General features: G+C 51.6%; 1 protein-coding gene across 1 annotated transcript in view; it reads left to right on the forward strand.

The window, feature by feature from the left end:
- LOC125086453 (maestro heat-like repeat-containing protein family member 7) overlaps nt 1-9,938 on the forward strand; it is a 31,430-nt gene extending 21,492 nt beyond the window's left edge. Inside the window, exons 16-22 of the mRNA XM_047705819.1 lie at nt 2,737-2,877; nt 3,434-3,610; nt 3,950-4,108; nt 5,023-5,124; nt 8,384-8,486; nt 8,792-8,851; nt 9,662-9,938. Coding sequence (XP_047561775.1) covers nt 2,737-2,877; nt 3,434-3,610; nt 3,950-4,108; nt 5,023-5,124; nt 8,384-8,486; nt 8,792-8,851; nt 9,662-9,795 — 876 coding nt within the window. The 3' untranslated portion in view covers nt 9,796-9,938. The remainder of the gene's footprint in view (nt 1-2,736; nt 2,878-3,433; nt 3,611-3,949; nt 4,109-5,022; nt 5,125-8,383; nt 8,487-8,791; nt 8,852-9,661) is intronic.
- The last annotated feature ends 2,014 nt before the right edge of the window (nt 9,939-11,952 follow it).

Genomic DNA, 11,952 nt, shown 5'->3' on the forward strand with positions numbered 1-11,952 from the left:
TGGTGGAGGAAGGGTGGCCTACTTCACTGTGGCTCCCTGTCCCATATAAGGGCCGGGGGACACGGTTAATGACAGTTAGGCACCTTGAGTCACAGGCTTGGAAAGTACCTGATGTAATTCCTCCTTGAATCTTAAGGCAGCTTAGCTCTGTCCCAACCTCATGGGAAGTCCTAGATCTTTCCTTCAGCCACCTTGACCTTCATTAGCCTTTGAAGTGAATCTTTACTCAGTACTACTGATTGACTCAATGTATTTCAGCCATTTGACAGAAAAAAAGGTGTAGAAAATTTAGAACATGTGAAAACGAACTTTAAAAATTATAAAACCATTAATGGGCACAATACCTGGGGGAAACCACTTTTAGGTTTTGGCCTGTTTGGAGGGGGGCTTTGTGTGTGTGTGTATTTCTGTGTGTGTGTGTGTTTCATATCTAATATCATTCTCTACTAATACTGTATCTTGCTCTCTTTAAGCATCTTCAAACATAAATTATAACGGTAATGTAATATTTCATCACAAAGAAGTTCTATAATTTATTGGACATTTTTTTCTGGTTTTACTATTTATAATTTTACTATTTACTATTATAAATAACACTGTAGGGGACATCTCTGTGCAAAAGACTTTGCCCATATTCCAGATTATTTCTTTAAATGTTGACTATAAGTAGAAGCGTTGATTGAAAAAAAATATGTCTTCTAGGATTTTTTTTACATTAATGCCAAATTATTTTCCAGTAAAATTGTACCAAATTATTCTTCCACCAGCAGTGTCTGGGAAAGTTTTGGGATTTTTTGGCTCACTGTAACTTTAAGTAGGCTCCCTTTAAGATTCAAGCCACCTGATTTTTTTTTTTTTTTTAACATGGAGCAGGACTACATTAGACCATGACAGAAGACAATGCAGGGCTGATACTGGAATCTAAGCAGATATTGCCCTGACCTGGGTTGTAGGCCGTGGTCTTGCTGGAAGGTGCCCATGGCCGTGAGCAAGTACACGTGCACTGGCAAGGGTTGCTGGTATACGCATTCAAGGATGATGTTGTGTTGGCAGAACCCCTGCTAGGGATGTGGGAAACACAGCTAGGATCGACATCTGCTCTAGAAGCTCCCCCCAATGCATAAAACCCAACTGAAGCAAGCGGCCGTGTGGATAGCAATTATTCATCTGCTACCGTTACTGGATTTGCAGGCTGAGGAGCTTGGAGGGAGGCGTCGGCAGGCGGGGGAGAAGGCTGAGACCCCACCAAAGGAGATGAGGGAGCCTTGCTCCGAGCTGTTCACCCCAGAGCCAGTTTTAAAGTGGAGAACCAATGGGGTTTTATGTAGCAGCTAAGACAGCTGAGCACAACCTATAAACAAGAGGCACAAGCTCGAAATGCTTTCTAATATTTCACAGCCCCTTGCAACGTCCCTGTTTCCTTACGCGCGGATGACCCCAAGTAGAAACACTGAAAACAGGGCCGTGTACTTTCCTTCAGGGCGCTCAAGGAACAGGTGAGCTCACTGACACTGATTTTCACGGCAATTCTGAAAAAGACGTTAATATTTCTGTTTTGTAGAGGATGAAACTGAAGCTCAGAGTTTGAGAACCATGCTGGGCTAGCGCATAAATTACACGGGTCCCTGGGGGCTGTCAGTCAAAGACAGGTGGAAATGCCGCTGTGTCCGCGGGAACGTTTTTGCCAGTAGAATCGCACCCACGAACACAGACATACATTTGTTCGTGTATGCACACACACAAAAGCAAGTTCCTCTGGTTTAAACGTATCTGATTCGCTTTTTTGTCTTTTAAAATTTTTATTTCAAATGACATAGAGACCCACATAAATTTTACGTAAATATACAAATGAAATCACGTTGTGCTTTTTTTTTAAATAATTTTTTTAAGATTTTATTTACTTATTTGACAGAGAGAGAGAGAGATAGATCACTAGTAGGCAGAGAGGCAGGCAGAGAGACAGGAGGAAGCAGGCTCCCCGCTGAGCAGAGAGCCCGATGCGGGGCTCGATCCCAGGACCCTGAGATCATGACCTGAGCCGAAAGCAGAGGATTTAACCCACTGAGCCACCCAGGCGCCCCACGTTGTGCTATTTTTTTAAATTGTAGCCTTAAAAAAAAATCTTTCCTATTTTTGCTTCTCTCCCTTCTGCTGTATCATTTCTACCTGCCACCTCTTCCTCTCCGAGGTATTTCAGAGGCAAGCAACCAAATATGTATCCTTCCGTATTTTTCTCCATGGTCAAATAAGCTATACACAGCTCTGGATAAATATCTGGGTGCATTTCTTACTTTTCTCCTCTACAGCTCCCCTCATCAAAGATGCCTGAGGAAAACCTGTAGCATGGATGAATGACTTCTGGAATGATGGAGTGTGAAGTTATCTCTCAAATATGCTTTGGCCTCTTTATCTGTCCTTCCAAATCCTTAGGAACATCTCTCTTTTTTAGATTATTTATTTATTTAGATTATTTATTTATTTGAGAGAGAGAGAGAGCATGAGAAGGAAGAAGGTCAGAGAGAGAAACAGACTCCCCAATGGAGCTGGGAGCCCGATGTGGGACTCGATCCCAGGACTCCGGGATCATGACCTGAGCTGAAGGCCGTCACCCAACCAACGGAGCCACCCAAGCGCCCCAAGAACATTTCTTTATAAATAGAAACCTAGATTCAAGGTCACTGGGAATTTTTGTTCTCCTTGGCCATCATTTCAGTTTTCTTGGTCTTCTTTGGCCAGCTGCTCCAGTGCCCAGGGGTGGCGGCCATAGCAGATGAAGCCACTCTCCGCATCTTGGCAAACTGGTTCCAACATGAGGAGCCCACCACGGTGAAGCTCTTGCTGCGGATGGTGGTGATCTTTGCAAAGCACGGGAACATGGTAAGATGGAGCGGGGGTCAAGGGTATGCTCTCAAGAGATCTTGTCACCCAGAGAAGCAAGTGAAAGGCCTGGAGTTCTGGTGTGTCATTATAGATGAGGTAGACCACACTCTTGGGACTGGGCGGAGGGAACCCTCCTGAAGCCAGCACTGGATACAGGGGTTGAGGACCTGAGCCATTCATGCTCAAAAGAGGAGGTTTTCCCATGGGTCATTTCGGAGTTAAGGCCAAGCCAATTCCAAGAGCCCAGGCCATCCAGGTGTCCCAGGGACCAGGGACGCTAAGGGCAATGGAGCTGAGAACTTCTGGGTATAGTGGGAGGAGGGCTCTCCTCTGCCTTCTCCCCTTTTCCCATGAGGACAGAAGTCCTCCTGGGCAGCTCCCCACCGAAGGCCACCCATTTACCAGCCCCGTCCCCGTCCCAGAATGAAACGGGGTAGAGTGTCGCAGTTCTGACTTTCATTTGTGGAGCCTCTTGAATAGAAATGCGAGTCCCTTGACGTGGCAGGAGTCGTTCCCTGGACACCTCTTTTCCTGAGCAGCCGTCACTCTGCAGGTGCGACAGCTCCGTGTCCTCCAGCCCTATGTGCTGAACTGCTGCTACTCCCTGGACAGCGACATCGTCACGGAGACATTCGCGGTGCTCAAGTGTCTCACGCAGCTCCTCAGCTGGCGGCAGAACGCCTCTTTCTTCGTTCAGCTCTCCTTCACGCTTGGGCCCTTCTTTGAGGAGGTGAAGACCTTAGCGGGGTCATTTCCCTTCTCTGGGCGTCCAAGGGAAATGGGCAGAATTATCTGGAAAGGCCCCTGTCGCCTGAATGGGAGGCTGTTCTGGAAAGGTCTGCTTGTGTATGTCCTCTTGGGTAATGGCTGTGAAAGGCGGGAGACGTATCGAGAGCAGACAACAGTGACCAGGGAGAACGAGGATGTGGTAGGATCACAGCAGATCACCGGAGAAGGAAGTGTGCATGGCAGTGTGTGCTGGGAGCGGGAGCTTGGGGGCCACTTGTCCCCACTGGGTGGACACAATTGGAGGTGTCTTCTCTGTGTCTGTGTGTGTCTTCTCCCCCAGGAGTCAGAGCACCTGCGCCTGATGGCCTTTGAGACCTACAGGGCTCTCTTGGCTAAGGTCAAGAGGAGAGTGCTTGTCTTCCCCTTGAAGCACCAGGTCCTCAACTTGATAGTCCCCCTCTTGCTCCACCTGGAGGATGTGAATGTCAGTGTGGCTCAGGTGAGAGGCTGTCCCGGAGCCCGGTCTTCTGTCGCCGGTCACAGGAGGTAGATGCTAACAGGTGTTAGGTGCTAAGGAAGAGGCTGTAGAGAAATTGAAAGATGCTGGAGGAGTCGCTTTGTCTTTGACCTTGGAGAGTTGCAGGGAGGGGCCAGGTGTGACCAGATGCTTGCACCAGGGGTTTCTCTCCTTCCTGGATCTCTCCAGCTGGCCACCAGCACACCATGGAATGCCCTGGGTGGGAAGACTCCAAGGAGGAAAATCGCAGCACCTGGCATAGTGCCTCTCTCCTGTTCTCTGCCCTTGGCCTTCCCTCCAAGTTGTTCCCTGCATACTCCCTTGCGTTGAATTGAGACCCCCCCCCACACACCAGCAGCAGCAGCACAGAGGTTCCCATGAGGCAGGACAGAGAGCCTGGCATTGGTCCATGTTTTGGGGGGCCAGGGATGTGAATGGCAGCTGGGGAAAGTTGGAAAGTGGCTGATGCGGTTGGTAACAGGACGCTGGGTTTCCAGATGAGGCCACTTAGCCATGGCAAGGCCTCTGTTGGGCAAAGGTGCCGAAGCTGCTGGAAGACTTTGGGGAAATCTGTTTCAGAGAGTCTGTTTTGAGGTGTGGGAAGCCATGCTGTGGGTGCACAAGGCTGGGACGTAGAGAATTTCCCAGCAGCTGAGAAAGTCATTACAAGCAGGCGTCTTGACCTGCTCATTAGTGGGAAACAATTGTAGGCACAGTCAAGCTGCCTTGAGGACCCTGCCTCTCTCTGCACCCCTGGGTCCATCTGGGTTCACTGGAGTCTTCCCTCCCTCCAGGACTGGACTCACTGCCACCTGTCTCCCCTCCTCGTGCCCTTCTTTGTCTTCTCCCCGCCCTGTCCCCATAGCTCCTCATGCTGGGCCTTCCTGTCTCTCCAGATCTGCCGGCCTGCGCTCTGCCACACGGCCGTCATACTGGGCTGGTCAAGGCTTGAAGTGATTTTTGCCGAGAAAGATGTATGGACTATCCTCAGAGCCCTGGTAAGGCAGCAGCTCCCTCACCATCCTGCTCCACGCAGGGAGGATGGGGTGGCCGACAGTCTGTTTCCTGAGCTGTCTGGGGTTTGCTACAGTTCAACAATAAGGGGCTCAGTGAGCACCTGCTTTGTGCCCAGCACCTGGCCCTGGTTCCTGCCCTCCCATTGCTCCCTGTCTAAGTTGGGGAACTCGACATCCAACTAGACAAATTCAGAACTAAAACAGAGGAATGTACTTCATAGCACAAAGGAAGGGTGCCCAGCCCAGTCTGGGAGTTGAAGGATGGCTTCCTGGAGGAGATGTCATGTGTGAGGAAGGGAAATGGAAAACAGGATATCACTTAGGCAAAGAGAAGGTCTCAGGAGTGCAGGCTGAGGTGCTGCTGCACCCAGGGATCATAGCAAAGCCCTCACTATGTTCCAGGGCCTTTGCATAGGTTGTTTTCTGTAATTTGATCCTGAGAAATAAGGGCAGAAGAGCCTGGCGTGGAGGGAGCTATTAGTGGTTTGGAATCATGCGAGCACAAGCAGAAAACTCAAATGCCTACAAGGCCAAGAAGAGAACATTAATCAGACAAGCAAACTGGGTGGCCCTGGAGGGGAATCGAAGATCCTGGGGTCCGGTGAAGGCAGCGCCTCTCAGCACGGTCAGACACCAGACAGCCTTGTTCTAGTTCATTCTCAGTAACTCCTCCTTTACTATCCTGAAATGAAATTCACGTATATCCCAAAATTAATATAATGCCCTAACTCCAAAGGAGAAATGAACATAATTTTAAATCAAATAATGTGTAAGTATGTATGTAACACAATATAACATAAATGACGTGACTACATGACATGATATGCTATAACATGACATAATGGAAAGTGATAAAACATAACATAAATAATAGATGGGAGGACCTGGGACCCACTCCTCTGGAGGACACGATGAAGTGGTTGACTCCTTGACCCTCTCTGTGGAACCTCTTTGACCTGACCTCTTACAAATGTGGAATGGTACTGGGCTGCTGTGTTGGGGACTCCAATGCCATGAGAATTGTGGCCCTTGGTGGTGGGACTTCCAGAGCGATGGACAATGTTTGGTGAAAGGCTACACAGAATGATGTGCAGTCTTTCTTTGCTTCATATTGTAGATGCATCTCCAGGAAACCCAGTGTGTGTTTGAACTGTGAAAAAAATATTCTGTGTCTATGTAAAAGACAGGGTCAGGTTCTGGGCCCAGATAATTAGAAATAGAGTTTTTGATACAAATATGCAGTGGGACATTAGAAATTAGGATACTCCCTCTCATCATTTTGCCCACCAAAACATCCCCACAGTTCTACAATTCCCCTGGGACAGTACGGTCTCCAGCTGAGAGGACCTATTGAAAACCAACCTGAAAAAAAAGAAAGAAAGAAAGAAAAAAAAAGAAAGAAAACCAACCTATTGGGTCTATGATATAGAGTGGGCTCAGTGTTGCTTGGTTTTCCACTTTGTTAAGACAAGCAGGAGATCCTGATTTTAAGTGAAATTTGCCACACTCTCTTGGCAAACAATTTACAATATTTGAGTGGAGCAAATGAAAAAATCTGCAGGCCGGTTTTGGCTCATGAACTGGAGGTGTGCAGTCTTGGCATGGGAAACAGGAAGCAGGAGCTGGAGCTGTACTGTACAGTGAAGGTTTGGGCACAATAAGGAGCAGGACTTCACGCTATAGGCAGCAGGGAGCTACTGAAGTGCTCTAAGGAAGCGGTACCATGGTTAGAGAGCTGTGTGCTTTAGACAGATAAGCTGTTGCAGATTGGAGGATAAGTTCACATGGGACAGGACTGGGGTCCGTGGTTGAGAGGATCCAAGGAGAGAAGATGAGGTCATGAAGACAAAGACATGGAGGGATTAGCCAGGACTGGAGAGCTAATTGATGTGGAGTGTGAAGGTAAAGGTCAGCTCTTGGGTTTCTGACTTGGGTGAATGCTATGCTGGTGTCAGGTATACAGAGGGAGGAGTAGGGGTGGAGAGGATTGATTTTGTACATGTCAAGTTTGTAGAGCTGGGGAGATCTATCCCACTGGAAATAGATATAATCACCGAATCACTGAGGCTTGGAGAACAGAGCTGCACTGGAGATATGGATATGTGGACCCTGAGCTCAGGGGAATTGCATAGCGGGGGAAGCGTCCGGTTTGACATCAGGATCCCAGGAAACCTCGGTTCCAAGTTTCCCATGAAGGAGACCAGGAAAGGAAACCAGGCCAAGAAACAGAAGGGGAACAAGAAGAGAGGAGGGTGGTGGTCCCTTAGGCAAAAGACAGTTTCAGGAAGTGATGAGAGGTCAGCAGTGGGTGGTGACTGTAGCGGGAGTGGACACGCGTGGTGGCTTTGGACCATGGAAGCCAGGTCTGGATCAGCGGTGTGGTGCAAGGAGACCAGGTTGCCAGAATCCAAGGGATTCTCAGGGTAATCAGAAACCTGGGGGAGATAAGCAGCGGGTGGGGCTCTGCCTTCACACCCCCTTCGACAGGAGCAGTCCCCCTTCTGTTGGTTCAGAACCTGAGATATCCTGTGAGGATTTTTATTATACTCAGGCTGCAGTGTAAAGGGGGAGTAGGAGAGTCACTGGAAAGGACGCATAGGAGATGGGGTTAGGTATTTGCAAAAGGCAGAACATGTCATCCCCCAGAACCTTCAAGGGAGGGCGTCTGGATGAACGCAGAAGTGGGTGCCCCTAGACAGAGAAAGGAAGGTATTAAAACACTTAATTACATGTAACCACACTAGGCTCTGTTTAAATAGAAGGGTGTAGATATAATTGATTCTATTGTAGCCTAGAGCAGATGACCTTGAGATGGAAGATTTTAAGCCAAGATGTACATAAACAATATTGAAACAACTGGGTTCACTCCCCTATGGTTGGCAGTAGGAGGAATGTGTGAGTGAATGATTGGGGTAAATCTTTTGGAAAGAGGTCCTGTCAATCCAGGAAGGCTTCATGGAGGAAATAAGACTTCAGGAGCTCCCATCCCTTCAGGGTGGGAGGGGATGGGTGATGTTGCATTTTTAAAAATAATTTATTTTTTTAAGTCATCTCTATACTTAATGGGGGCTCAAACTTGTGACCCCAAGATCAAGAGTTGCATGCTCCCCCAATGAACCAGCTAGGCACCTCTAGAACGTTCCAATCAGGTTTTGCACTGAGAGGATGTCTCCAGACTGTGTGAGGGGGGCAGAAGAACTGGCGGTGGGCACCTTACCTAAACCAGCTCGTCTTCCTGCAGCTGAAGCAGAAGGCAAACAAGGCCCCCTGGTTTCTGAAGCAGTGTGTGGCCTTCTTCAAGAGCCCACAGGCCCCCATCCGCCAGACAGCAGTACGGTTTGCAGGTACCCTTTCTCTCTTCTTGGAGCCACTGTGTCCTTGTCCTGGCGTCCTTCAAGCAGCCGGAGGACTTGGGGCACAAGGGTATAAGGGCCCGAGCTAACCCTGGAGGGTGGAGGGGCTCCCTGTGCAGCCCCCAGGACCGTTCTGGCGATAGTCCACATACTCCCCACCCATCCCCTCTGCCCCTCCTGCTCCTCCCCCTGCAGCAGGCTCCTGGGTGGGTTGGGTGACCTTTCCTACAGCGCAGGTCCAGCCGGGGACCTGTGGTCCTTTGTGGGCCCCTGAGGTGCTCTGTGCGCTCCCGTAGGCCAGATCATCCAAACCCTTGACAGGAGAGAGGTCGGTGATATCGAGGACGTATACGCAGGTGAGTGGGAACCCAGGCACAGCTCCTTGTAGCTTTTAAGGGCACCACTGTTATCGGGGAAATCTCAGAAATGAGGGAAGATGGGCACGTGGCAGGCAAAAATGATCCTTGGAAAGAATGAAGAGGGAGGCTTGCCTTTAAGGCCTCTGGCTTTGGGGCGTCAGCCAGAGCCCCCTGCCCCTCATTTTCCATCACTGACTGACCCTCACCCCCGCTGAACTCCAAGTTGTTCAGCATCCAGGACCGTTGCTAGAACTCTCGAGAGAAAGGCCATCCAACTTTTTCTCACCTGGGGAACACAAGGGTTCCCAGCCCTTCCTAGCCATTGTCCACACCTTCTCTGCCCATCCCTCTGAGACCTGCCACGCACCCCCCAACGCCCCGCTTGTCCCTTTTCCTCTGTCTTGTCTCAAGCACCCTATCCCCGCACTGCTGCGTCCCCTGGGGCCGCCCAAATCTCTGGCTGTACTCTCTGTGAAGTCAGAGGACTTTGCTTGTAGCTATTCTCTGGAAAAGAGGAGGGCCAGAGGGGGCAGGAGGGGGGTGGTGGAGGGGGCCGAGAAGGTTGGTTGTGGAGGCAGGACAAGAACAAGCCGGCCTCACATCTCCCTGAGCCTGGGGCAAGTATGTCCCCCTGCTTGTGACTGAGAAGGGTGGCTTCCTGGTGGGGATTCTCACTCATATTTTAAAAGCCGCCAGTCCCCGTCCCGCTGCACTGCCCCTGTCTGCCAGCTGTGAGGGGCCCAGACCTGGTGCCCAGCCCAGCAGCCTGACTTTGTTCCAAGCACCTTAGCAGTCTCCGTGTTGCAGCCCTAAGGTCCATGCAAGAAGACCCCGACCCCATGGTCAGCTGCCTCGCCACTCAGACCCTTTACATCCTGGAAGCCAAGGAGAAGCAGCTGGCCAACACCCCTACCTCCTGCTTCTGCAGCCGGAGGCCTTGAAAGGGCCACTCCTGAGCCTGCGTCCTTGGGACCTGGCCAGGGCGGCTGTGACTGTGACAACCGCAACAGGGGGGCCTGGCTCCCGAGCCCCACCCTAGAAGTGGCTGTGTGCCCCCGCAGACCCTTTGTAATAAAAGGAAGAAGCATGAACTTCTGTGGAGTTGGTGTCTCCTGGCCTTTCCACTTTGTTCTGCGGGGCAGACCATTCGCCATGGGCTGCCTCCTTGGCGGGGACCATCTGGTCCAGGCTGGCCTCTCCCAGCTCCCTGGCCCCCACCATGCCCTTCGCCCACATGACCAGGTGATGGGAGGCTGGAGCTGGAGACGCTGGCCATCAGCTTGAACTACAGACTGGGAGGAAAGGGCATGCTGGGACACGGGAGGTGTTCTAGACCTTAGTGGCGCTGGGCGGGTTCCCGGTGGTGAGCACGGAGTCCACTCTGGCAGCTTGAAGCAAGGCGGAGAGTGACAGGAGGGCGTTAGTCGGCTCATAAAATATCCCGGGAGATCAGAGAGTTTGGATATCACGCGTCAGGAACAGGGCAGTTCTGCAAAAACGCCCGTGTGGTTGTCCCTTTGCGCAGCCGAGACCGCAGCCCGGGTGACAGCATTTGGGCGGGGACATCAGAAACTCGGTCCCATGTGTCCGGAGAGCCAGAGGTTTCCTCCTCCCACTCCTGCAGCTGAGCTAGGAGCCCATTCTCTCCCGGGGCTCCTGTTGGAATCCGTCTAACCCGGGGGCCCTCGGACAGTCCTGGAAGTTTACCCTCAGGTCTACGCAGGCTTATTTGCTGCCCCCACGCCCCCATGCCCACCCCCACCTGCCTTTGGAGTCAGCCAGGCCCCAAAGCTTGGTGGACAGGGACAGTAACCAATGTCCTAAAAGGTAGGCTCCCCCACGGTCAAACCTGCTCTGACTTGGGACCGAGCGAGGGCCATGGTGAAGGAGACACTCAGGCTCGCTTGGGCTGTTGCCCTGTAGTGCCCAGCCTCTGTCGCCTGCATCCAAGCCCCCAGGAACGTGTGGAGTCCTCCCCTCGCTCACTCTCTCCGCCCCCGCACGCCTCCCTTGCCGGGGCGGCCACACTCCTCCCAGCGTTATGTCCACTGGGGGCCACAGCCAGCATCTCTTGGACCCGCACACACACTCCTCACAGCAGGTGGTGCTCCAGCCCACACGGAGGTCTGCGTTGGCCAGAAGCCGCTGCTCACGCACTCCCCTCGGCCTGGTCTCTGGGTCCCCCACAGCAGCTGGGGGCCTCGCCATGGAGGTGAGTGGGGAAGAGCACAGGACAGTGGTGGGCGCATGGTCCCTTCCCTGCCCTCCGAAGCACAACCAGGTCAATATGTTGGGATTGGACCCACTTCGGAGACTGTTCTGGTTCCCCCCACAGATCACCCCACTCACGTTGGTCAAGCCAAGTTTAAGAGGCATGATGGGAAGAGACCACGTGGGGGAAGGAATTTCTGTCCTGGAAGGAACATGGCCAAGTCTTCCGTCTTTTCTGGGCCTCCGTTCCTCTCATCTGTAAACCGACAGGGTTGGGAAAAACCATCTTTGATGATGCCACCCAGGTTGACAGTGAAATGACTCCCATCAGATTCTGAGAGGGGCTATTACAGTCTAATTTCTCTCCTACACACTGTTCTGTTTCCAAATTTCCTGTAATAAGCAGATATCACTGTGATAATTTGGGGAAGAAAACCAAATCCCACAAAAGAACAAGGCCCTTTAACCCAGTGTTCCTGCGTCCCTACCCCTCAGGGCTTTGGCATCTTTAAGACACAGAGTGACCTGAGTTTGGAAAAACCACCTTCTATGCCAAAAACTGCAAGGCAAGGGGAGGGGCACCAGGGGTAGAACCAGCCGGCTGGAGTGCAGCCCAGGGCCCGCTCCTGACAAGGTCAACAGCTCCTGGGACACTATTTTCTGGTTTTACTCACACACCCTACACGCCTGCAGCTGGCCACGCCCAACTGTCACTTCTCACGGTCAGCCATGGGCTCTGTCCCATAGGGTGGGATCCTATGTAAAAGGACCTATGGGGAGCAGGCGTGGGACCAGACCAGGCGGGAAGGTGGGGCAGGGAGAGCCGCATGGGTAAGGCTCAGCCAGCCAGCCAAAAACAACCGCCCTCAGAAGCCACCCCTGCTTCC

This window comes from Lutra lutra, chromosome 15, assembly GCF_902655055.1.
Source record: "Lutra lutra chromosome 15, mLutLut1.2, whole genome shotgun sequence".
NCBI classification, from domain to species: Eukaryota; Metazoa; Chordata; class Mammalia; order Carnivora; family Mustelidae; genus Lutra; species Lutra lutra.